Raw genomic sequence first — 26,362 nt, forward strand, 5'->3', positions numbered from 1 at the left:
TGTAGCAGTGAAGTGGGGAAGGAGCGATCTTCCTACACTCCTACTCTATGCAGATCTGTGATCAAAAATGGCTGCTGCAAGTTCCTGCGTTGGTCTCGCAAGTTTCCGCGGTCTTGTGAGAGTGCTGCAGGAACTCAAGGCAGCCATTTCTTATAGCAGATCTGCACAGGTAGATCGCTCCTTAACTACTTCACTGCTACACCACCAGGACTCCAAAATTAAGCTATGGAGGAGTCCAGAAGGTGAGAGGGTGGGGGCCCTAAAGTTATTTTTGATTTTTTAATATTCGCAAAGGAACTGTGCTTCTAACCCCCGCGAATATGGTGATGTGTAGTTAGATGACATGGAAAATTAACTTCAACTTCCTTGTTCTGTCTTTATGAAAAAGAAAACTGTAAACACCTGCATAACAAGAGAGGAAGTGACGTCATCGCCACGGATGGGAGCTTGAACTGAGAGCTCCTGTTCGGGCCGGCGAAATAACTATCATTTCGGTGTGAAAACGGCGCAATTTTTTGTTCCCGGGGGCTGGTGAGGTGTGTGAAGTCGCAGCGATCACTATGGCAATGCGAAAAAAGTTGCCCGGCGACAAACCCGGCCAGCGCACGATGGAACAAGCGCTGAGCCGGGCTACACGTGGCAGCATGGGCCCTGAGATATGCAGCGGGGAGGCGGCGAAATCGAGCGGGGCCCTGGCGGCTGTGGCAGATATGGTGGAGGACCCGGTGCCAGAGAGTTCACCGATGGACCCGCTTACTAAAGCGGATATGCAGCGATGGATTGCAGAGGTAAAGTCTGAAATCTCTGCGGTGGCGGTGCAGGTTCGGGAGGCGGTGCAGGAGTTGCGCACTGACCTGGTGGAGGTGGGCACGAGGGTCGAGGTGGTGGAAATGCGCATGGATAGCTGTGAGGACAGTGTAACCGGAATGCAGAGATCACTGGAGACGGTGTCTGCGGATTACCAACTTCTTCAGGATAAGGTCGAGGACCTGGAGAACCGCACCCGGCGTAACAATTTGAGGGTGCGGGGCCTGCCAGACCTGCCTGAGTTTAAGGATGTTCGTGCTACTACAATCAAGCTGATCAGGTGGCTCCTGCAAGACGACACATTAGAACCGGGACTGAAGCGGGCTCATCGTGCGCTGGGACCCCGGACACTGGATCAACCAAAAGATATAGTGTTGTGTCTTCAGAGCTTTGTCCTTAAAGAGCGGATTTTCCGCAGAGCCCGGGAGATGGGCACGGTCACCTGGGAGGGCCACCGGCTGGAGTTCTATCAGGATCTAGCTGCTGGCACGCTCCAGAAACGGCGGGCGTTCAGGGAAGTGACCAAGGCTTTGCAGCGCAGCAATTTGTGCTATCGTTGGACTTACCCTTTTGGAGTTGTTATTACCATCAACGGAGTTCACACCAGAGTTACCACTGTTCGAGAGGCTCGTGGGCTGCTACAACAAGCGGGTATTGAGATCACTGAGGAGGCTGTCCCGGCGGGAGGTGTAGTGCCTGGCCAAGGTGGGCGTCCTTCTACCTCCCGCTGGCAACGAGTGGAAAATGGATCCCGAAGCGGGAGGGGTGGCCGAGGGGGTGGACCCCCTCTTCGGGCCACTGCTTCGTCCTCAAGTGCTCCTCCCTGAGAGCTGACTGAATGTACTTGTCTATTTCCTGTTTCCAATGCCAGTTTCAGGCCTCGGCGGGGGGTCTTTGGACTCCCCTCCGGGGGAATGGACAGTTGAATCTTTCCCCTTGGGAGAGTGTTGTGTGGGAGTTATACACTACCTGGTTTGGGATGAGGGGGGAGGGGAACGTTGAAGGTTTCAGGTTGGTGTTAAATGGGGGGTAGTGTGGGGTGGGGGAGGGGGGAGTGTAAATGGTGACATGGGAGCTTGAGGGATTGGTGGGTTGGTGTATGAGGGAATCTTGTACACACCGTTTTTGATAGTTGTTGTTTGTGTGAGGGATGTGTGTAGGGGGCCATGGAGATGGTTCACTTCTTTATATGTTGGTGGGAGATCTGAGGACTCTCACTGTGGGGGAGGGGGGGGTGGGGAGGGATGGGGGGGAGAGGGGGGGAAGGGGGGACATATTTGTTGGGGTTGGGTTTGCATTGTCATTATTTTATTTGGAATATGGGGGCGTTTAAACTGGTCTCTTATAATATTAGGGGTCTCAATTCTCCCAACAAGAGAAGGGCCTTTTATAGGGAATTGCTCCGTTTGAGGGCTGATGTCTGCTTTGTCCAGGAAACACATTTACTGCAGTCCCTTGAATCCTTGGCTGGAGATCACAGGTTCCCGCAGGCCTTCTGGGCTTCCGGGGTGGGCACTTCTAAGAGGGGTGGGGTAGGGATTCTTATTCGTAAGGGGATCCGGTGTGAGGTACGTAGGGTGGTGCGGGATCCTCAGGGCAGATATATTATGTTGGAGGCTTTGATTGAGGGGGTCTTATATTCCCTGGTAAATATCTATGCCCCTAATGAGGGTCAGAGGACCTTCTTTCGTGAGTTGGTCCCTCGGATTCTCAAGTTCAAGGGGGGTGCCCTGGTTTTTGGTGGGGATTTCAATCTTACAGTGACCCCCCATTTGGATAATTCAGGGAGGGCAGATCATTATGGGAGAAGGTATCGTAAACTGTTGCGGGAGGCATTGGCCAATTTGAATGTGGTGGACTGTTGGAGGTGGCTACATCCTTCGGTTAAGGACTATACTTACTTTTCGGGAATACACTCCTCATATTCTAGAATTGATTATGTTTTTGTGGAGCGGGGACTACTCCGGAGGGTGGAGTCCGCGGGGATTGAGTCACTAACGTGGTCGGACCATGCCCCGGTTTGGTTGCGATTCCAGGGGGAAGGTGGAGGCTCGGGACGGAAATTTTGGCGTTTTAATGATAGTCTTTTAGATGACCCAGAGGTGGGAACACAGATCGAAGGGTGGATACAAGAATATCTTGATGTAAATGTGGAGTGTGGAGCTTCATTGGAAGCAGTTTGGGAGGGGTTAAAGGCTACCCTTAGGGGCAGATTAATAGCCCTGGCATCGGCCCGACAGCGTAAGCGGCGGGAGGATGCAGCGGGCCTGTTAACCGAGATTGGTAGGTTGGAGAGTTTGCATAAGCGTTCTCCTTGGAATGTGACATTGCGGGAGCGCTTGTTTCAGGCCCATAGGGATCTCCAGGCTTTAGACTTGGACAGATTACATCATAACTTACAGCTCCTCCAACAGAGATATTTTGAGTTCTCTAATAAAGCTAGTCGACTGGTTGCACACTGTCTTAAGGTGCGACAGACGCGCAACCAGATCTTGTCACTCCGGGCGGCTTCTGGGGAAGTGTTGCAGACTGATGATGCTATCCGTGCCCGTTTTGTGGAATATTATTCCCAGCTTTATACCCCGGAAGATCCAGGGCCCTCGCGGGACCAGGACGCTTACTTAACTTCAGCAGAGTTGCCCCAGATTACACAGGCTGATGGGGCGCGGTTGGACCGCCCTCTTACATTGCTTGAGGCTCGTAGCGCGCTGCGTTCTATGAAGCTTGGTAAATCGCCTGGGTTGGACGGTTTTACTGTTCGGTACTACAAACGTTTTCAGGATCTGCTACTGCCTCCTTTATTGCGTTTTCTTAACTCTTTACAAGGGAATAGTACCCTCCCTTACTTTATGCGTTTGGCGGGAGTGACGGTGTTAGCTAAGGAGGGGAAGGATCCCCTCCAATGTGCTTCCTACAGGCTGATATCCTTGCTGGGGGTTGATACTAAGATCTTCACGCGAATTTTGGCGGATCGATTGATGAGTTGGATTCCTCGGCTGATCCATCCAGATCAGTCGGGCTTTGTGGTAGGCAGACAGGTAGGTGATAATACTCGTAGGGTCTATAACTTATATGATAGGGCGAGGGGGGGGCGAGAAACGGTGTTTTTATCTATCGACGCTGAGAAGGCATTCGATAGGGTAGCTTGGCCCTTTTTATTTCGGGTCCTAGAGTCGGTGGGGTTGGGCCCACGCATGCGAGACTGGATTCGGGTCCTGTACAGTGGCCCTTTGAGCTGCATTAAGGTGAATGGTGGTTATTCGGAGACTTTCTCTCTGGCAAGGGGCACGCGTCAGGGGTGCCCGCTTTCCCCGCTCCTTTTTGCTTTGACGGTAGAACCCCTGGCGCAGCGAGTGAGGATGAATCAGGATATTAAGGGGGTTATGGTGCCGGGAGGGGATTTTAAGCTGGCCTTGTTTGCGGATGATATTCTGTTCACGGTGGAAGAACCTGCGACCTCCTTGCCAGCTATATTGAGGGAGTTGGACATTTATGGTGGGGTGTCGGGTTTTCGGGTTAATGTTGGTAAATCAGAGTTCCTCAACATTAACTTGCCTGCGGACCGGGTGTCCCATTTCCGAGATCGATATCCGTTTCGGTGGGTTCAGCGCTCTTTGCGATATCTCGGTGTTTATTTTGGACCGCCGGGAGTGGATTTATATGACCTTAACTTTCCCCCGCTCTTTCATCGTATTCGCCAAGATTTGCTTAATTAGAAAGATCTGTATTTCTCTTGGTTGGGCCGGGTGGCCATCGTGAAGATGATGATTTTACCTCGTTTGTTGTTTTTATTCCAAGTATTGCCTCTTTGGGTGGGTAGAAAAACGCTAGAGGGGGTTCAAAGGCAAATTTTTAATTTTATTTGGGCTGGTAGGCGGCCAAGGGTGAGTAGGAAGGTCCTATGTATGGGGAGAGGGGATGGAGGGCTGGGGGTCCCAGATGTGATGAAATATTATCAGGCTGCTCAGCTGCGTGCCCTCTTAGAATGGCAGACGCAGACGCCGAAACTATGGGTGGAAATTGAGCAAAATTTAAGTGATGGGGTGCCTTTGTTACATAGGCCGTGGGTACCCGGTAGGGCGCGACTGGTAGGGGGGTATCCTCAGTAGTGACTTCCTTGAGGGTATGGAATCAGACCCGAGCTTGTTTATTGGGGGGTAGGCGACATTCCTGGTATACTCCGCTGAGACACAACCCTGACTTTCCACCGGGAAGGGATGGGGGAGTGTTTGCAGACTGGGAGTCACGGGGTTTGGTGTGTGTGGGACAGTTGTGGGACCCGGTCCAGGGAGGTGTTAGACCCTTTACTGAACTCAGGGGTAAGTTTGGGTTCGGGATAAGAGATCTGTTCCCCTACCTACAGGTTTTACATTATATTAGGACTCGGGACTCTTAGGTGACTTGAGGGGTGGTAAGATGCCCTTTGAGCTGCTATTGGGCCCGGTGCTTCGGAGGGGAGCTCTCTATGCAATATATAGGTGCCTTAACGGTAGGGGGGCTTCCCTTCCCTACATGAGGGCCTGGGAAGATGATTGTGGTTCGGTTATTCCCTGGGATACTTGGGGTGACATATGGTCGGAGATCTCCTCGGTGGGGATTTCTGCTTTGCTGATTGAGAATGGTTACAAGGTTCTCTTTCGGTGGTACTATACCCCTCAAGTTGTGGCTCGTTGGCGGGGAGGTGCGAGTGTTCTATGTTGGAGGGGCTGTGGGGAAGTGGGTACCTATTTTCATATGTGGTGGCAGTGTGGGCAGGTGTGTGGCTTCTGGACTGAGGTCTTTGATCGGGTGTCCCGGATCTTAGACGTCCAGATACCGGCCGATTGGCGACATGCCTTGTTGTTTTGGCATCCATTGGAACTGGCTGGGGGGGACTCTTTGTTTTGTAAGTTGACATTCACTGCTGCTCGATTGGCCATTGCCTCTTTGTGGAATCAGGCGCTCTCTCCCACGTGGGCCCTGGTGGAGCAACGTTTGCTTAATTGGCAGAATCTTTATCATTTAACGGCCTTGCGGCATGGTAAACTACATGGTTATGCTCATGTGTGGCGCAATTTTCGGGCTTCTGTGGGGATCTGTGGTAGGGGTAGTCAGGGGCTTTGAGTTGGTCTTGGGGTTGGAATAGATGGGCGATGCTTGGGGGGATCTCATAACCATATTCCTTTTCAATCTTTGGTATCTGTTTGGAATTGACTATCTCTCAACCATATTGAGAGCTGTAGGTATTGTGCTTTGTCCCTGGGGGGTGGGAGGGGGGATATTGGCTGTGCTTTGGTGGGTATTCTAGATTGTTTTATTAGTTTGTAGGACTTGCACATGTCTATGCTGTTGATTTTAATTCTATGTGCTATTTTGGAGTGTGGTATTCAGCTCTATGTATTTTTGTTTTTGCCTTTCATGTGCAATTGTTCTGTACTGTTTGGAGTGTTTTTCAATAAAAGCTTTTCAATTAAAAAAAAAACAAAAAAACACCTGCATAACAAAAAGACTTACAATTCTAAGTAGAGAAGACTAGACTACCTATAAACAAAGGTAATCAAACATAGACAGAAAATAGTAGAAACATGTGGGCAGCTAGACTAGTCTACTTGGACTAAAGGAAAGAAAATTAACAGGTAAGATCTAATTTCTCCTTCCTTAGTGTCTCTGTCAAAAGTCCAGAACTTGTGGGATAAAACAAAGCAGGGTCACCAGCGTAGATCTGCGGTTCTGAGCCCTAAAACAAGACAGTCCCACCATTTGGACTCTAAGGGATGCCACTGTAAGTGCCTTGTCAAGACCAGCCTGAAGGAAGGCTAATACCACAGAGACCAGAGCAGAGAAGGGCTCCTCCTTTTCCTGAATACACCAGTGCTGGAAAGTTTTCCAAGCCTTAGCAGAGGCAGAGACCGTTGTTGGCTTTTTAGACCTCAACAGAGTAGCAATGCCTACCTCTGAATATCCCTTGCGTGCTAATGCCTTGTGCTCAAGAGCCATGCCGCAATAGCAAAACGATTTAGATCTTCTCTGACCACAGGACCCTGAGAAAGAAGGTCTGATTTCACTTCTAGCCTGCAACCAGGACCGGTCCAAAGATGCACCAGATCTGCATACCACAGTCTGCATGGCCAGTCTGGAGCCACAAAAATAATCATTTCCAGGTGGTTTGTGATCCTGTACAGGATCCTTCCTATCATGGGCCAAGGGGGAAACACGTACCACAGCTCACTCTGCAGCTCTGGCTGGACCAGAGCATCCAGACCCGAGCTTCCGGGCTCGGACCTTTGACTGAAGAATCTGTCTGCCTTCCTGTATTGTGCTATTGACATGAGATCAAACATCGAGCGATTCCAGCAGCAAACAATGGTTTGGAAGGCTGACCCTGACAAAGTCTACTCAACTGATTCCAAGGTCTGTCTGCTGAGGAAATTGGCTTGGATATTGTCCATCCCCATTATGTGCACCGTTGAGAGCGCCTGAAGTTGAAGTTCTGCCCATTTAAATAGCAAGCAGGCTTCCAGACCCTGCTGGGCACTCTTGGTGCCTCCCTGGTAATTGACACAGGCCACTGCAGTAAAACTGTCTAAGAAGACTCGGACCACCTGACCTTCCAGAGTCTTCTGCAGCTTCTGTAAAGCCAGCCAAATAGCTGAAGGTTCCAGCCTGTTGATTTACCACTTTCTCTGGGTGGTCCACCAACAACCCTGAATCAGCCGATGGTTGCAGTGGGCTCCCCAGCTGAAGAGACTGGCATTTGTCATCACAATCACCCAGGAGGTTATGCGCAAGGTATGCCTTTGGTTAGTGACTTAGGGTGGAGCCACCAGTCCATACTGGCCCAGGCTTCTGGTGTCTGGGCAGGGACCTCTGCAGAGATTCCATTTGAGGGGATCAATGCGATAATAACGCGTTTTGGAGAAGACATATGTGAGCTTTCGCCCAGAGAACCATTTCTATTGTGGCCACCATGGAACCCAACACTTGGATAGTGCCACACCAATGGAGTTGGCATGGCTAGCAAGCTCATTATTTAAGTGCAAAGCTTCTGTCTGCATGCTTCTGGAAGATAGACACGGCCGTCTGCCATATTAAACAAGACACCCAGGAATTCTAGGAACTGTGCTGGAGTCAGATGGCTCTTTTGGAAATTCACTATCCAACCCAGGTTCTTTAGAACTCAGATCACCTGAGACACTGCTTGCTCTTCTTTGGAGAATGACAAAGTTCTGATCAGCCAATCATTCAGGTATGGATAAACCTGTAAGTCCATCTTGCACAGATGGGCAGCCACTACCACCATCACCTTGGTGAACGGGCGAGGTGCAGTCGCCAGTCCAAAGGGAAGGGCTGAGAACTAGTAATGGTTTTCCAGAACATGAAACCTCAGGAACTTTCTGTGGTCTGGGAATAAGTGAATATGCAAATAGGCCTCTGTTAAATCCAGAGAGGCTATGAGCTCCCCCAGAGCAACCACCACTATGACAAATCAAACTGTCTCCATGCGAAAGCGCAGAACTTTGAGCACTGCAATAATGTAAGATCCAGAATCGGTTTCCAATTGTCTGAGTCTTTTCTTGACACGATGAAGTATATGGATTATCTGTCTGAGTCCAAATCTTTGGGCAGCACAAGCTCTAGGGCATGAATATACAACAACCTTCATACTATGGCCTCCACCATGACTGCTTTTTCAGGTCACCCTGCTGGGGAGTCCAGGAACTAGTCCGTTAAGGGCTCAGTGAATTTCAGCTTGTAACCATTCTGAATGATTTCCAGTATCCAATGGTCCAACGAGATCTGAACTCAGGCCTGCCCAAAGTCCAAGAGCTGTTCCTCTATCTTGAGGGGAACCGCTCCAGACCTGGCATCATTGTGTCTTTTTGGAGGTTGAAGCAGGATGGAAACTGGAGGCCTGGCCTCTGAGAACCTCTGTCTGGATCCTTGGAAGGATCTCTGAGAGGCGACTCCTCTTGAGCACTGTCGAGAACATCAGGAGCCACGAAAATTAAAGCGCCCTAAGCCCCTGGAGGTTCTGGGTCTACTGTCAGGCAAAGATTTTGAACGACAAACTACTATATTGGTCATGAAATCATCCAGTCCCTTAACAAACATTTGTCCCTTGAAAGGAAATCTGCTAAAAGTAACCTTGGAGGAGAGTTACCAGCCCATTGCCTGATCCAGACAGGTTGAGATCGAAAATGCTGAAACTTTGCTCATGATCCTGATGTCGTTGGACAGGGCATCTGCTATGTAATCCACATCTGCTAAAAGGAGCTGGAGTAAAGGCTCATCGCTCACCCGCTCAAGACTCCACAACCTGGTATGACAAGCACAGATTACAAACGAGACTATGTGGCCGCTTTGATTCCTAAGGCCAAAGCCTTGAACTGTCTTTTGAGAGCCACATCCACTCTGTGATCCTGCATATCCTTTAGCACCATGCCTCCCTCGCTTCGTAGGGAAGTGCACTTGGTAACCTGCGCTACCAAGAAATCCACCAAGGGCTGAGCAAACACCTGTGTAATCGGATACAGTTGAGTCATAGTCCTGCAACTCTAAGGGACCTTTCAGGACCATCCCAATGCTCCGTGATCAATACACTGATATCAGGATGTCAGGGAAACTTAGAAAACTGAGCTTTAACGCCACTCATAATAGAGGAGAGAGCTGAGGGAACCTGCTGGGAGTATAAGTTTAACTCCCGTAGCGAATCAGTAATCAGATCCAACAGAGCTGAGGGTGTCAATAGACGGAGGACTATGGGAATATCCCTTGATCAAGGGTCACCACAGGGTCTAACGCACACACACCTGTCTGTGACCTTGCATTTCCTGACAGGGAGGGCGTGCCCTTAGACAGCAAGGGCATAGTAAGAGACCCTTCATCCTCTGAATCTCCCTCGGCAAGTTGTCCTAGGATCCTGGTTAGCCGTAGCCAGAAGGTAAATGCACCTTGAGAGCCCTTGCCCCCTCGTGGACAGTCAGAAGCATTGCCAGACTTCCTCTTGGAATGTCAGCTGTCCTGAAAAGCTCTCCACATCAAATTCCAGAGAAAATGCCATAGTAGGAGAAATTGAAAGGGGACAGGTTTACAACAAACGCTAGGAAGTTCTTTTTCTCTCAGAGGGTGGTGGATACATGGAACGCGCTTCCAGAGGCTGTTGTAGACAAGAAAACATTAAATGGTTTCAAAGAAGGTTTGGATAGATTCCTAGAAGAAAAAGGGATTGAAGGGTATAGATAGGTATAGACCACTACTCAGGCAATGGGCATGATGGGCCGCCGCGGGAGCGGACCGCTGGGCAGGATGGACCTATGGTCTGCCTCAGCGGAGGCAACTTCTTATGTTCTTATGTAGGCAGTGCTAGGTCTCCTGTAGAGGAATCCAGCTTATGTCTCTTGGTCTCTTCAGCCTCCGCAACCCTGCACCTAAGGTGACTGCCATTCCAGGGCTCTGAAAGGAATATAGCCCCAATGAACTGGCTTCCTGTCCATTCATCAGCCCTAGAGATCAAAGGGCTGCATGGCACATGGCGCAAGGGTGCTCTTCAGAAGCCCATCCAGTGCAAACCTGGCATGAAATAGGGTCAAAGAGCCTGAGGACTCCATCCCTGCCAGTTCTGAGGCAAAACAAGGTGATTTAGAGCTTCTGGAGAACTTTGAAAAAAAACTGTGAAATCCAAGATGGCTACGATGATAGCATTTTGGCACAAAATGGCTCAAAAACACACACAAAAAAGAAAAAACTAGCGATTTTAGGCTGAGAGCTCTTATGATCGAGGGTCCAGCTCTGCCTGCTTCTCCTCCTGCACCGAAAGAAAGGAAAAGTACACAACCCCCCAAAAAAGAAAAATAAAGAAATAAGTAAAGCAGAGCAGAAACGCTCCTTCTGGCTCGCGTGTAGAAGGAAAAAACTGTAGGGGCAGCAGAGCTCTCTGTGAAGCAGGAGAGTAGATTTCTTCTGCACAGCTCTGGGATATAACCTGTCCATCCAGAATTACACACCTATTGCACTAGAAAAATCTGTTAGTGCACCTTAGTAAAAGGAACCCTAATAATTAAAACTTACATTAATGCTCTTGCTGAGACCCAAAAGAGATTAAAATAAAAACTGACATTAGGCTGCCACTCATTCAACCCGGAATATTTCTTTATATACATATGCATTACTGTCATATGCTATATTAAATAAATAAATACAAATGCATACCAATACTGTCTGACTCTTCTATTTCAAGCTCCTGAAATTCCCTCTTAAGCTCTGATCTGGACCTTGAGCAGATATTTATATCTGAATATATCTTATGCGTTTGTATATTAATGTTTTCCAGCATACTACCTCTTCTGAGTTCAGTCATGTCCTGCAAAAGAAGTTAGCATAGTAGCAAAACAGACTAAGACTTTAAATATGAACATAAATATGCATAAAAATAACAAGTGACTGATTTTATATTACAATAAACAGTATTTGTAAAGAATACTTAGGGCTTCTATTCTTAGCTGTTCTTTGAGACCACAAAATACCAGTATTTATCACTGTTTTTACACAATAGGTATTTTTGATTCCTCTGAAAAAGGTACCTAGCAATCATGCTCAGTTGTGTAACTTAGGAGTCATAAGCACAGAAAAGGCACAAAACCTGAGTAGAGGATACAAGAGAAGCCACAGGAAGAAGTATTAGTAGAAGTGGTGTTTTTCTGTGTTTACACAATATACACCTATTTTTTCCATCTTTTATTTAGTTACAATATACACTTATTTTAATTTTTTTGAACTGTGGGTATTTTATTGGTGTTTATCAATTAAAAGAAACAAAAAAGACTGTGGAAAAGTGATGTTCCTGATATTGGCTTTATTAATGAGTCAACTAAGCAATCCTCATAAAAACCTCTAAGACCCAGACCACTGGGAGCCTTGGACCCAACACGGTCCGTGTTTTGACAAGAGTGTATTCCTCAGGGGTCCCTGTTAGTCCTAGGGTTGAGGATACATGGAAAAACTAAACAATCCAAGTATGCTAGTCTGTAGAAACTCTGCATGAGAAGGGCTCCAGTAGTTGAATTAATCCACAGTGTTTTTTGTTTCATCTGCGGATTCAACAGGGTAAATTTCTTTGCTCTTTTTATCAATTAAAACTTCAAATCAGAATGAAAGATTAGGTTCTTACCTTTGCTAATCTTCTTTCTTGTAAATCCATACTCTATTCCTGGACAAGTGGTTTATGCATCCCATCGCGAGAGTGTTTGTAGAGGAAGCCTCATTTACACAACTTTTCAGACCCTTCCCCTTACTACGAAACTGCCCTCTGGACTCCAGTTCATGCAAAAGCAGACAGTGACACCTGTAGAGGAAATAGACAAAAGGGAGGGGTACGGGGAAACTCCCAGACAAACAAGTCTAATCTGCTCATAAAATGAAATTTCATAACAATCATGAACAATTGAAACAGGTCAACAAACAGTATCAATCTTAAAGAAATTGTACTATAAGGAAACGTAGCCTACACTAACAAAAGGGGGGGCACCACAGCTAGGGATCCCCAAGGCAAAGTGCATACATGTTCGGATGGTACTCTTAAGCTGATCAATAAAAACATAAGTTCAGCTTACCAGTAATTATTGAGGCAGACAATCAGCAACTCTCATGGTGGGTTCCAAGAATAAAGTATGGATTTACAAGAAATAAGATTAGCAAAGGTAAGAACCTAATCTTTCATTCTTGTAAATCCCACTCTATTCCTGGACAAAGAAGTCCCATAGAATCAGGGCAGAACTGAAGAGCCTGCTGCCAAGACAAAGGAACCGAAAGCAGCATCCTTTTTACATTGATCCTATAAAACTTTGCAAAAGTATGCAAAGAGGACCAGGTAGCAGCTCTACAAATCTCCTCCAGAGAAAATCGCCGATGGCTCTACACACGAGGAGGAAACACCTCTAGAAGAATGAGCCCTCACAGAAAGAGGGGGGCTTCTTACCAGCAGCAATATAGGCAGATGAAATAGTCATAAGAATCTATCTCAAAACAGTGGCTTTTGAAGGTGGCCTGCTCTTACAGGCAGGACCTATCAGTACAAACAGATCCCACCAATACAAACAGGTGGTCAGATACCCGAAACTCATTTGTGATCTCCAAGTACCGCAACAAAAGTCTGCGCACATCCAGCGATCTCAGCAACTCGATCCTGCTTCCTTGAACCTGAGGGAGTAAACATAGGCAGCCAGAATTCCTGGATGAGGTGGAAACTATAGACCACCTTCAGGAGAAAGGAGGGAACAGTGCGCAGAAACACACAGGAATCCATATCCGAAAAAAAAGGATCTCTGCAGGATAAAGCCTAAAGCTTTGAAACCCTGCAAGCTCAAGTTATAGCCACCAGGAAAACTGTTCTAACAGTGAGAACCAATAAGGACGCCCACTCCAGAGTCTCATAGGGCGAACAAGCCAATGACTGGAGAACTAGATTGAGATTCCAAGTCAGACAGGGTAGCTGCAGCGGAGGACGAAGTCACAATGTACCCCTAAGAAACCTGATAACATCCAGATGGGAGGCCAAAGAGCCTCTTAGATGCTTAGGACCAAAGCAAGAAAGACCGGCAATCTGAATCCAGAGAGAGCCTAAGGACAGACCCTTTTCCAGCCCATCTTGAAGGAACGCAAGAATCAGTGGTACTGACAGCAAAGTCAGATCCTTTTTCTTTTGGACCAAGATTTATAACATCTCCAATCTTTTGCATAGGCTGCCACAGTTGATTTATTTTTGCTGCGTAAGAGAGTACCTATCACGCCTAAAGAGTAGCATCTGCGGACTAAGACTCCATGATCAAGAGCCACTGTAAGACCAAGGCAGTCCAGATTCTGGAGTGCAATCAGGCCCTGCATAAGGAGATGAGAATGACAGGGAAGCCTGAGCCCCTAACCCAGCTGTAAGTGAACCAGGTCGGCATACCACAGCCACCTTAGCCAGTCGAGCACAACGAGAATCACCTGACCTCTGTGCACCTTATTCAATCTCAGCAGATGGCCTATCATGGGCCACGGAGGGAAGACATAAAGACGACCCTTCAGATGCCAGGGCTGCATCAGCGCATCCAAGCCTTCACTTCCTGGCTTGCAACAGTGACTGAAGAACCAATCTACCTTTTTTTTGGCCACCGATGCCAAGAGGTCGAATATTGGATGACCCCACTGCTCCACTTTGCAGTTGAAGGCTCTCTAGGACAAGGATCATTCCCCCAGATTCAGAGTCTGATGGCTGAGATAATCTGCATGTAAGTTGTCCACTCCGGCTACATGCGCCATGGAAATCGCTAAGAGGTGGGCTTCCGCCCAACGAAAGAGGAGCTGGGCTTCCTTACGCAGAGACGAACTCCTGGTGTCTCCGTGATGATTGACATAGGCCACCGCCATGCCACTGTCCAAGAGGACATGCACCACCTGATTCTGGAGAACGCGTACACAGTGCAGGAGAGCCAACCAAATAGTCCAAAGCTCCAGGCAGTTGATCAACCACTTCCTCTCGGATGGGAACCACCGGTCCTGAACTGGACTGTCCAAGCAAAGAGCACCCCAGCTGTACAGGCTGGCATCCATTGTCAAGAAAACCCAGGTGGAGATCCGGAAGGGAAGACCCCGTGACAGAGATGGAGGATTTAACCACTAGGCCAGACTATTCTGAGCCTCCACCATCCAAGGGAGCTGGGCATGCTACAGATCCCTCTGTGGACTCCATTGGGAAATAAGCACATCATGCAGCGGGCACAGGTGGACCCTTGCCCACCAAACTACATCTATACTCACAACCATGGACACCAGGACCTGCAGGTACTGCCAGTTTGTCAGAGCCAGAGTCTCCAGGAAGGCACGTAACAGCTAGAGAAGCTTCTCCTGGCGTGAGTCGGGCAGAAATACTTTGTTCTGCCCTGAAGCAGACCCTAGGTATTCCAAGACTTGTGTTGGAACGAGCTGGCTCTTTCTACTACTACTATTATTTCTATAGCGCTACCAGACATATGCAGCGCTGTACAGTCACAAAGAAGAGTCTTTCAAAAGTTGATCACCCAGCCTAGGTGTTGAAGCAGCTGAATGACTTGGTGAACCACCTGACACCTCTGACTCTGACTGGGCCCTGATCAGCCAGTCATCCAAATACTGATGGGTTTGAATTACAAGTTTCCAAAAGTGGGATGCCAATACTACCATCACTTTGATTTTGAGCCAATCATGGCCTTAGGCCCCTCCCACTGCATCCCAAGATGCATTAAGAGGGGAAAGGCCCATCATTCGCAGCACGCAGTCCTGTAGGCAGGAACAGGTTGGCTTCCCTCCTGCCAATCTGTCATTGGCAGGTACGGGGGTTCAACAATGTTGGAGGATGTGGGGGAGATGCAGGGGGGCCTGGGATGTCAGGGAGATGGTTGGGGGAGGGGTGCAGGGTTCCACAACTCAGCTGATTCTGGCAGGGGGAAACCCATCAGCTGAGCCGGCAGGAATTCCCAAAACTGGCTCAGCTGATGAAGATATTCCTCTGCCACGATCAGCTGATGGCAAGCCCTCAAAGTGCTGGTTTTTCTCCCATACAAACAGAACAAAAAACTCCCACCAGAAATATTTAGAACTACCAAATACACCAGCTGCCAGAGCAGTGCTGCTTTCATAGCAAAATGAAAGAAAAAGCCTCAGTTATATAGGTGGGGGTAACCCTCACCACCATCCATCCATCATAGGCAGAAAAAACTTTTGTTGCTATAAGCAGGCACTCTCTGCAAAATATATTTATGTTTAGTTGCAAAACAAGAGGAACAACGTGTTTCTAATCCGCGCACAAAAAAGTAGCACATGAAATTATCTGTCACAAGCCAGCCTACGATTGTTTTGTAGCCTAGACACTACTTCCTCAGGGCCATCCTGGTGCAAATAGCACTATAACAGTTCAAAGTGCAAATCCTCTGTGTCTGTGAAACGTGTGCAGTGCTTTGCAAACAGTTCGCAGCTCTAGGAGATTAATGTGAAAGGATTTTTCCTAAACAGTCCAAGTGCCTTGAGTACGAAGGCTGTTTAGGTGAGCTCCCTATCCAGACATGGATGCATCTTTCATTAACATCTTCTGATGCAGAGGAACCTGAAACAGTAGGCCCCTAGATAGGTTTATTGGGTTGAACCACCACTACAGAGATGGATAGAGAAGTGAGGTGATTGAGTTGTTGGGATAGCAGATCTGTGGCCTGAGACCGCTGTGAAGCCAATGTCCATTGAAGGTCTCTGAGATGAAGACGACCATGTGTTCCAAGAAACATCATTTGCCATGCTGTGATGTTTTGGTGAGTGGATACATTGTTGCAAAGATGAAAAAGAGTGTTGAGTCTCTTCTGAGGAAGGTAGGCACATATTTGTGTCGTGTCCAGTAACTCTCCTATAAATTTCAGAATCTGTGTTGGCTGGAGATGGGATTTCTGGTAGACTGCTAATCCTAACAGCTCAGACTGCTAATCCTAACAGCTCTAGAAGATGAATGGTTGAGCCTGTTGTTGCCTTAACAGCTTGCAGAGAGGACTCCTTTATCAACCAGTCATCCAGATAAGGGAATACATGAAAGCTATAAGAGCAGAGTATTGCAGCCACTACAACCAAACACTTGGTGAATACTCTGGGTGCTGAAGCTAGGTCATAGGGAAGCACCTTGTATTGAAAATGTTGTGCACCTATTTGAAAGTGAAGATATTTTCTGTTGGCTGGAAGAATAGTGATATGGGTGTATGCTTCCTTGAGATCCAGAGAGCAAAGCCAGTTGTTCTTCTCTAGAAGATACAAAGTGCCTAGAGAGAGCATGCGAAAATTCTCTTTGACTAAATACTTGTTGAGAGCTTGGAGGTCGAGAATTGGGCACAATCCTCCAGTCTTATTTGGTATGAGGAAATATTTGAAAAAGAACCCCTGGCTCCTCTGCTGCAGAGGTACAGGTTTGATGGTGTTCAACAGCAGAAGGTCTGAGAGTTCTTGTTGAAGAAGGGAGGTCTGCTGTGAGTTGAGTTTGTTTTCTTTGAATTTAATCTCTTCAAAATCATTCCAAGATCTGTCTGCTGATATTTCCATAGGTGGTTTTGTTGCAGTGTGTCTAGCTAGATTGGTGGGGGATAGCTGGTTTCATGTGGATTGAATCTTTGTTTTAAAATAGTTAGCTAGTTCTGAGGCTGTTGGAATAGAGGGTTAGTCACCATATGTGATCTTGTTCATGTTGGTTAAGTTATCTAATATTGAGAACAGTTTGTTGATTTTAAGATTATCTTCTTTATTGATCTGTTTACAGTAGTACTCTCTTTTGCGTCAGTAGTGATTTATATTCTAGGATTTTCTGGCGTCACTTAGTCTTGTTTTCTGGATATGAGTGTTTATGCCAGTACTGTGAGACTTGTCGGCAAGTTCTTTTTAGTGACATAAGTGCTGAGTCAAACCATTTCTCTGATGATCTGTGGATTCTTTTGCTTCCTTTGATATTTTGATTCATTGATATTTTTCCAGTGGTCCAGGAAGTCTTGGTCAGGAATGGGGAAAGATAGCAATGAGTTATGTATTTCATACCAGTATGATTCAGAGGATACGTTGCTCCTATAATAAGAGGCTACTTGGGGGGGTCAGTTTGGTTATTGATATTTCTTTCCAGAATATGGTGAATTATATGAATACGTGTTTTGACCAAGGTACTTTGGATAGGGAATTAATTTTTGCTGAACTGGAGGAGGAGAGTAGATCTAACTGATGGCCCTTTTGGTGTGTGGATTGTTGAAAACAAGAGTTTGAGGTCTGGTTCATTTAAGAGATCCGAGGAATTTCAGAGCTTTTTAGTGCGGGCCAGCAAGGTAAATGCTCCAATGCTCATTCAATTCCTATGAGCATCAGATCATTTACCTCGCCGACCTGCGCTTAAAAGCTCTATTGTGGTTTAATGAAAAGCAGCGTATGTCTGTAAATTTGGAATTATAACTCCACAGAGAGACTAATTAAGGGGTTATGACATCAGCTGTCACACTGAGTGTGGCACAAAGTCAGCCACTGTAAAATCTCTGTTGCTTTTAGTTTCAGTCTTCATTATTATTGCTCCACCTGACATCACTTGTGGCGCCCATGGCGCCCATCTTCCAAGGCATTGGGAAAAAAGCAGGATATCGGGGCAACCCTTCACCCACCAGGAGCTGCCTGTTGAAGCCCCAGAAGAATGCAGCAGCCCAAAAAGCATCAGAAGAGTGAAGAGAGTCGGGACTGGTGTGGGAGAATTTCTATGCCCCCTCCCCCTCCAACGCTGAAGTCACTTGCAGAACCTGCGATGACCATCTTCCAGAGCACTGGGAAACAGACAGAGCATTGGGGTAGCTCCTCATCCAACAGGAGCTACCTGTTGAAACCTCAAAATGATTGCAGCGGTCCAGAAAGTATCAGAGGAGCAGAGAAGAGTCAGGGCCAGCATGGGAAAATCACTCTGCCTCCCCCCTTCCCCCCAAGGACATCACTTGAGGCGCCTTTGGCAACCATCTTCCAGAGGACTGGGAAGCAGGCAAGACATTGGGGCAGACCCTCATTCACCAAGAGCTGCCCATTAAAACCCCCAAATGACTGCAGCGGTCCCCAAAGTATCGGAGGAGCAGAGAGAAGGCTGGCATGGGAGAATTGCTCTGCCACCCTCAATGCTTATGTCATTCACAGCACCCGCTCAGACACAATATTTGCAATTAATAATACCTACAAACTATAATAATAATTTATTCTTATATACTGCCAAAGCCGTGATAGTTCAAGGCGGTTTACAACAAGAAGTACTGGACAATCAGTAAAAAATACAATGAATAAAAATGAAATGAAACAGAAGTACTTTAAGAGAGAAAAATGGAGTTAAAACCGATAAAACCTTATGACACAAATCAATCAAACAGCTGCGTTTTTACCAATTTTCTAAAAGTATAATAAGAAGATGCAGGTTTAGAAAAAGAACCAAACTATGAGCGTGAGCCAGCTCGGATACAATTACAGCATGTAACCAAACTTACCTGCTATGGAGCACTAATCTGTGAATGTGAGTTCACTCAAATACATCTACAAAACCCACCCAATCTATCTTCTACAGTGAACTACCCAGAATGAGTTAGTATCTCATAACAATTCTCTGCCTACTCATCAGCACTAGATGAACCAAAGCCTATTCTACCCTTCCCAATAACCCCTTAGAACACAGTACTATCATGGAGTCACTCTATGATAAACTGCACTGACCACATGCACTGGATAATCCCAATGCCAGTTGGACCCCCCCCCCCCCAGACACTAAAAACCACACCACAATCACAACACTAAACCTGCACAACCTAATAAGAATCCCAACCACTTATACTAATGAAGTCGTACTCACCTCAATCTTATGTGGATATGTGAACACGAGATCAGTGGCAAACATTATAAAAGATCTGCTTGATGAATTATGACCCGGCTTTACTCCTAACTGAAAAATGGTTACCAATGCAAGAATTGGTTGCAGGGATGGTGGTCTGGCGATACTGCACAAATAATCTTTTCACATCAATATCATGAAATCTGTAACTCTCACCTCACTAGAACTACTAATGGTAGAAATAAACAGCGACTCTTCTCAGTGTGTTCCCGCTAAGCTGCGCTGGGGTGCGCTGGCGCTCAAAATATTACCTCGCAGCGCACAAGTTTCTCGTCACAGCGCACACAGTGTAGAGCACAGTTCTTCAACCGCCGGTCCGCAAACAAAATCTTGCCGGTCCGCGAAGGATTCGGTCCCCGCCGCAACGAAAGGCCGGCGTCAGCTGACTTGCAACTTCCTGTTGCAGTCGCTGTGCCGGGACTCCTGCCTTCGCCGGGACTCCTGCCTTCCACCGCGTTTGCCTCCTGCCTTGTCTCCGCACCTCCAGACCAGCAGCGGCAGCTGTGTATGCTTTTAACTTCGGCACAGAGCTGCCCCTAATCAATAGTTTAGCGCGGTTTCATAAGGCAGCCTCGGGGCCTTTGCTAGGCCGGCCCACATCGCATCATCGAAGCGGGCCGGCTATCAAAGGCCCCGAGGCTGCCTCATGAAACCGCGCTAAACTATTGATTAGGGGCAGCTCTGTGCCGAAGTTAAAAGCATACAGAGCTGCCGCTGCTGGTCTGAACTTTTGGGCCGCTGAAGGAGGGCAAAAAGCAGCTGTCCTGGAGGTTTCCCTTCCTCTCGCCTTTACAGGTTCCTTTTTTCCACCTTTTTTTTTTTCCTTCAAACGGCAACGGGCCCCAGCATCGACATCAATCAAGTAAGTTCCACTGTCAATCAAGCGGTTCTGCTCGGCCAAAGCTTCCCCTGTGACATGAGCCACCCTCAGGGGAAAGAAAGTGACCCACAAAGGTGAGGGGAAGGGGGGCAGATGATGGAAGTTGGGGGGGGGAGAGAGAGAGAGAGAGAGAAGGGGCAGATGATGGAATGGAGGAGATGAGAGAGAGAGAGAAGGGGACAGATGATGGAAGTGAGAAGAAGGGAGAGAGAGCAGAAGGCAGATGGATGTCAGTTGAGAAGGGAGAGCAGATGCTGAATGGAAGTGGGGAAAGAACACATACTGGATGGAAGGAGGAGATAAATAAAGGGGGAAGAAAATAGTAAGATAATGGAGGGGTGAGGGAAAGGGGTGACAAGCTGTGTGTAGACACAGTGAAAAGAGGGAAACGGGACTAAATAGTAAGAAAGAATTTAATTTAGATGGAGGCAGAAAATAGAGAAGGAAGACCAGAGAAGAAAAGGGAAGAGAGAGTAGAGAATGATCAGATCTGAGTGGAGGAAATGAGAAGAGAGATATGCTAAAAACCACAGGGGGGAGGGAAGGATAGAGATGCCAGACCATGAGGGGAACAGAAGGAAGATGATGGATGCTAGACCAAATTGGGGGGTGGGGGGGGCAGGAGGAGAGATGGCAGGGAAAGACAGACAGTGAATGGAAGGGGCAGATGCTGGACTGAAGAGACAGAGAAGGTTATCATGCTGCTGTACCGGGCCATGGTACGCCCTCACCTGGAGTACTGCGTCCAGCACTGGTACTTGAAGAAGGACACGGTACTACTCGAAAGGATCCAGAGAAGAGCAACTAAAATGGTTAAGGGGCTGGAGGAGTTGCCGTACAGCGAAAGATTAGAGAAACTGGGCCTCTTCTCCCTTGAGCAGAGGAGATTGAGAGGGGACATGATAGAAACATTCAAGGTACTGAAGGGAATAGACTTAGTAGCTAAGGCAGGGAGAACGAGAGGGCACTCTCTAAAGTTGAAAGGGGATAGATTCCATACAAACGTAAGGAAGTTCTGTGGTAGAAAGCAACATATTTATTTGGCTCATAACTTGCTGGCGCCCGATATTTTTAGCTCACAGTGAAAAAAGTTTGCTCACAACACCCGCCCGCTTAGAGGGAACACTGGACTCCCATCTGCTGCACACTATTCTATATCCCTCTTGGAAAGTGGCTAGAAGCTGAACTACAATTCTCAAACATCTTCTCAAGAACCACGGTACAATATGACTTCACTTTCATCATAGGAGACTTCAGCCTCCACCTAGACTCAACCTCAAACCATGAAATTCCTCGGATCTCTTAAATGAACCAGACCTCAAACTCTTGTTTTCAACAATCCACACACCAAAAGGGCCATCAGTTAGATCTACTCTCCTCCTCCAGTTCAGCAAAAATTAATTCCCTATCCAAAGTACCTTGGTCAAAACACGTATTCATATAATTCACCATATTTTGGAAAGAAATATCAATAACCAAACTGACCCCCCAAGTAGCCTCTTATTATAGGAGCAACGTATCCCCTGAATCATACTGGTATGAAATACATAACTTATTGCTATCTTTCCCCATTCCTGACCAAGACTTCCTGGACCACTGGAAAAATATGATTTAGTAAAAGGAGCCCTTAAATTTCTGCTAAAATTTTGTAACAAAAGCATGGTTGGGGTGACAACCAGTGTTTAAGCATGGGTGACTGGGACCCATACAGAATTGCAGGTGCAGCTCTGACCACCTTGTTGGGCAGACTAGATGGATTGTATGGGACTTTATTTGCCATCATTTACTGTGTATTTATTTGGAGCAGTCTATTTCCAATATAAACCGCTGTGTAAGATCATAACTGTATAACTGTGTGCTGTGTTGAGAGCTGCCTTTTTTTTAAATTAAGAATTTTCCAATATTACAGAGAAAGAAAAATCAGGAAATTGCTGGAAAACAAACAAACAATTACATCACATTACTGAAAAACCAGTCCACATCAAGGAAGAGACTGCCTTTTGACTAAGTAGGCAACACCTCTAAGAAACACCCCTTGTTTGTTATTTCACCCTGACACAGTCCTTAGGAGGGTAAAGCATGGCTCTGTTAGGCTTTTTCAGTGTTTTAATATTAATGTGGTTAATAAACTTCTGGTGATGGATAATCTTCATTGCTCTGCTGTTTCTTGATGACAGAATGTTACTGATTTGCTTTTTGTTGCTGCCATCTTGGATCCTGTGGATAGTTTGCCTCACTGTTTCTTGGGATCTTGTATCCTGAAAACCCGACTGGCTGGAGTTTCTCCAGGACAGGTTTTAGAACCCCTGGAATAAGCATTTTGAAAACATATTTGAAATAACTATTATATCACTGAAACCTAAGGACTCACCTTAAAGTCCTTATTCATAATATACCAAATATCCTGAAGGCTCATGACCCGATCTTTTGGCTTAGCTTGTATTCCTGTGCTTACAATGTCATAGTAAGGTTTTGGAAGTCTTACATCAGTCTCCAAATGACGCCCTGACATCATAGATTTTTTAACATGTGAACCTTCAATACCATTCCAAGGGAGAGTATCTGAAAAAAAAAGTCCCCCACAAATTAGAGCACAAATTTAATTGAACAGAGACTAATACAGAGACTCTATGCAGAAAGTGATCTACACACCTGCGCTCCATCTTGATGTTTTATGTCAAAAGGGATGGTAAAAACAAAAGTGTGCACACTCACAATCCAAGAAAAGACAAGAAAATCATTAAATTTAAATTAAAAAAAAAAAAATATGGTCAAATAAAACTCAACAATTGTACTGAGGTAACTTAAAAACCTCCTTCACCTAAAATCATGTATTTGTCAAAAATCAAAAACACACACTATTAGTTCTAATGGTATAAAAGACAAACCAAATATAATTTAGATTCAGTGTAAACATATCATATATCTTCAGGTAATTACTTTGCTTAGCAAATTTTAGATGCTTTCCAATGGTACATCGCCACAAACCATCAAAACTGCAAAACCAAATTATAACAAACAAAAGAAAAAATACAAAGCTTCATTGTCTTGAGAAGAGGTTCTCAACCCAGTCCTCAAGACACACCACCAAGTCTGTCTGGATTTCAAGATATTCACTAATGAATATGCTTGAGAGATTGCCATACAATATAGGCAGTACATGCAAATTCATTTCCGACATATTCATTGTGATAGCCCAAAACCCTGACTGGCTAGATGTATCCTGAAGACTGGATTGAGAACCCCTGAATCTAGAGCAGTGGTCTCAAACTCAAACCCTTTGCAAGGCCACATTTTGGATTTGTAGGTACTTAGAGGGCCTCAGAAAAATATAGTTAATGTCTTATTAAAGAAATGACAATTTTGCATGAGGTAAAACTCTTTATAGTTTATAAATCTTTCCTTTTGGCTAAGTTTTAATAATAATATTGTAATTTATAGCTAAAGAGTCATGTGATCAAGAAACTGTTTTATTTTACTTTTGTGATTATGATAAACATACCGAGGGCCTCAAAATAGTACCTGGTGGGCCACATGTGGCTCCCGGGCTGCGAGTTTGAGACCACTGGTCTAGAGCCTAGAATCCATCTGCAATTCCTCCTGCTTAATCCATCATCTAAATAAAAAATAAACCAAGTCTAACACCAAAAAATTTTAATTTAAACAGGAGGTTTTCTGGCAATCTTATAAGTTTTTGCTAAAAAAAACCTTTCTTTTAAGCATTCTGTATGGTCACTGAAGGACTGTTAAAACACATGCTCTCTTAATACCTATCCATATAGAAAAGGAGCAAAATCTCTCTAATAAAGTCACAATCTAAGAAATGATCATTCTTTGATATCAAGCAAGAAGTACCAAAACCACATCATTCTGCCTAATTGCTAAGAAATAAATCCATCGCCCACACCTATAAACGTCATTTATTACAAGCTTAGATAAAACCTATCAGTTCGCAAAATCTTTTGAGAAGAATGCATGAAGGTAATTCTACAATTAAGGGCACTATGAAGTAAATGGAATATCTGCCCAAGCCCAAATCCTCAGGTGGCCTAGGCTCTATTGCCTGAATATCTACTAGTCTCTGAATTGTAGCTGAGATCTTGATTGCCTTCTCCGGGCACCCAGCCGAGGAGCCCACAATCCAATCTGCTAATGCTGGGCAAATTCGAGTTTGTAACTACTTTCAATGCTCTCCAGTACCCAACGGTCTGACGAGATCTGTGCCCAGGCCTCTGTATACTTCAGGGGAACGGCTCCAGTCCTGGCATCATTGTGTTTTCTTGGAGGCTGAAGCGGATTGAAAAATGGAGGCTTGGTTCCGCCTAGGTCCTGAAAATCTCTATCTTGATCCCTAGTAGGATCACTGAGATGGAGCTCCTCCTCCTGAGTACTGCCTAAAGCGTCTGGAGACATAAAATTAGACCACCCAGAGCCTCTAGGGCAGGGGTGCCCACACTTTTTGGGCTTGCGAGCTACTTTTAAAATGACCAAGTCAAAATGATCTACCAACAATAAAAAATTTTTTAAAAACCCCACAAAGCACACTGAAAGGCAGAGAAAATGTTAATTATCATTCATATTCCGGGTTTTTTTCAAAGAGGTCAAGGCAGATGACTCTATGCAATGTCATCTCAATAACAACCATACAAAAATAGACAAATATAACCCCTCCCTTTTTACTAAACCACATAGCAGTTTTTAGTGCAGGGAGTTGCGCTGAATGCCCCACGCTGCTCTCGACGCTCATAGGTTCCCTGCGCTAAAAACCGCTATTGTGGTTTAGTAAAAGGGAGCCATAGTGCAAAATATAGACAGCAGATATAAATTCTCAAAACAGACACATTTTGATCACTAAATTGAAAATAAAATCATTTTCCTACTTTTGTTTGATGATTTCATGAGTCTCTGGTTGCACTTTCTTCTTCTGACTTCTACTCACTTCACACTGGCTGCACTTCTTCTGACATCTGATTTCAGCCCACTCCTTCTTTCAGCCTCCTATATGCTTTCTCTCTTCCATACCTCATTCTCTCCCCCAACTTTTTCTTTCTTTCTCCCTGCCTCCTGTTCTTTCTTTCTCTCTCTCTCCATGCCCACTTTCTTTCTGTCTCCCTGCTTGCCCCCTTTGTTTCTTTCTCCCTGCCCTCCCCCAAGCCACTAGGTTTGCCATCGCCACCGGGGAACAGGCCTCCAAGCCACCGCCCCCCAAGCTCTGCATGCAGAAGCCTTGCACTGACCAGCATTCTGCTCCCCTTCAATTCTGATGTCGGAGAGGAAGTTCCGGGCCAGCCAGGCAGCGATTGGTTGGCCCAGAAATTCCTCTCCGATGTAAGAATTGATGTCGGGGAGAGGAATGCTGGTCAGCGTTAGGCTTCTGCAGGCCCAAATCTCTGGATCCCCAGGGCCGAGGAAAAGAAAAGAAAAAAAGCCAGTCTTCCATGAGAGCCGTTCCAGTCTCTTTTTAGCACAACACTCAACTTCCCATTTTCAGGCTCAAGACGTCAGAGCAGCAGCAGCAGCTCCGGCATTTTTGGGCAGAGCACCTCCTGCTCCCGACCGCCTTTCTCCAGTCTGGCTTGTCAATTCCGCCAGGGGCAGCCGGCGCTCAGCTCTCAAGGGTCGTGACTTCCCTAGACCTCCCTCCCGCCTTCTCCCAAAGGAAGTGACTTATCCCCCAGTCGGAAGACGGGTTCTGGCAGTCGGGCAGGAAGGGCGCAGCAAGAATGAGTGTGCGTGGGGAACCTTGGGGAGATTCCGGTGGGGAACCTTGGGGAGAGGAAGGCTGATCGGCCGGCCGATTGGAACGGCAACACGAGATCGACTGGCGTTGCCTTCCCGATCGACCGGTCGATCGCGATCGACGTGTTGGGCACCCCTGCTCTAGGGGTTCACGGTCTGCTGTCAACTAGAGACGTTGTATGACGATCTGCCACTTTTGCCATTAGATTGTCCAGCCTCTTTCTGAACAATTGCCCCTTGAAAGGAAGTCTGCTGAGCGTAGCCTTGGAGGTGAATTCTTCCATCCATTGCCTGATCCAGAGTATTCTTTGGGCTGAGATAGAATAAGTCAAGACTTTGCTCATGACTCTGATAATGTCATAGGGAGCATCAGCCACATAATCCACCCGTTAATAGAAGCTGGGGCAAAGGCTTGCTGTCTTCCAGCTTAAGCCCATGGTATGACAAGCATGTGTCACAAAAGAGGTCACTGCAACTGCTTTGATTCCCAAGTACAGCGCTTTGAACTATCTTTTAAGGATCAT

General features: G+C 46.4%; 1 protein-coding gene across 6 annotated transcripts in view; it reads right to left on the reverse strand.

Annotated features, from left to right (window-relative positions):
• TEX14 (testis expressed 14, intercellular bridge forming factor) overlaps nt 1-26,362 on the reverse strand; it is a 311,576-nt gene that overhangs the window by 131,824 nt on the left and 153,390 nt on the right. For all 6 annotated transcript variants that reach the window (XM_033922951.1, XM_033922948.1, XM_033922949.1 and 3 more), the window contains 2 exons: nt 22,471-22,661; nt 10,996-11,146 (listed from right to left, as the gene is read on the reverse strand). In XM_033922951.1, coding sequence (XP_033778842.1) covers nt 10,996-11,146; nt 22,471-22,661 — 342 coding nt within the window. The remainder of the gene's footprint in view (nt 1-10,995; nt 11,147-22,470; nt 22,662-26,362) is intronic.

The sequence above is a fragment of the Geotrypetes seraphini genome, chromosome 15 (genome assembly GCF_902459505.1).
Source record: "Geotrypetes seraphini chromosome 15, aGeoSer1.1, whole genome shotgun sequence".
Classification (NCBI taxonomy): domain Eukaryota; kingdom Metazoa; phylum Chordata; class Amphibia; order Gymnophiona; family Dermophiidae; genus Geotrypetes; species Geotrypetes seraphini.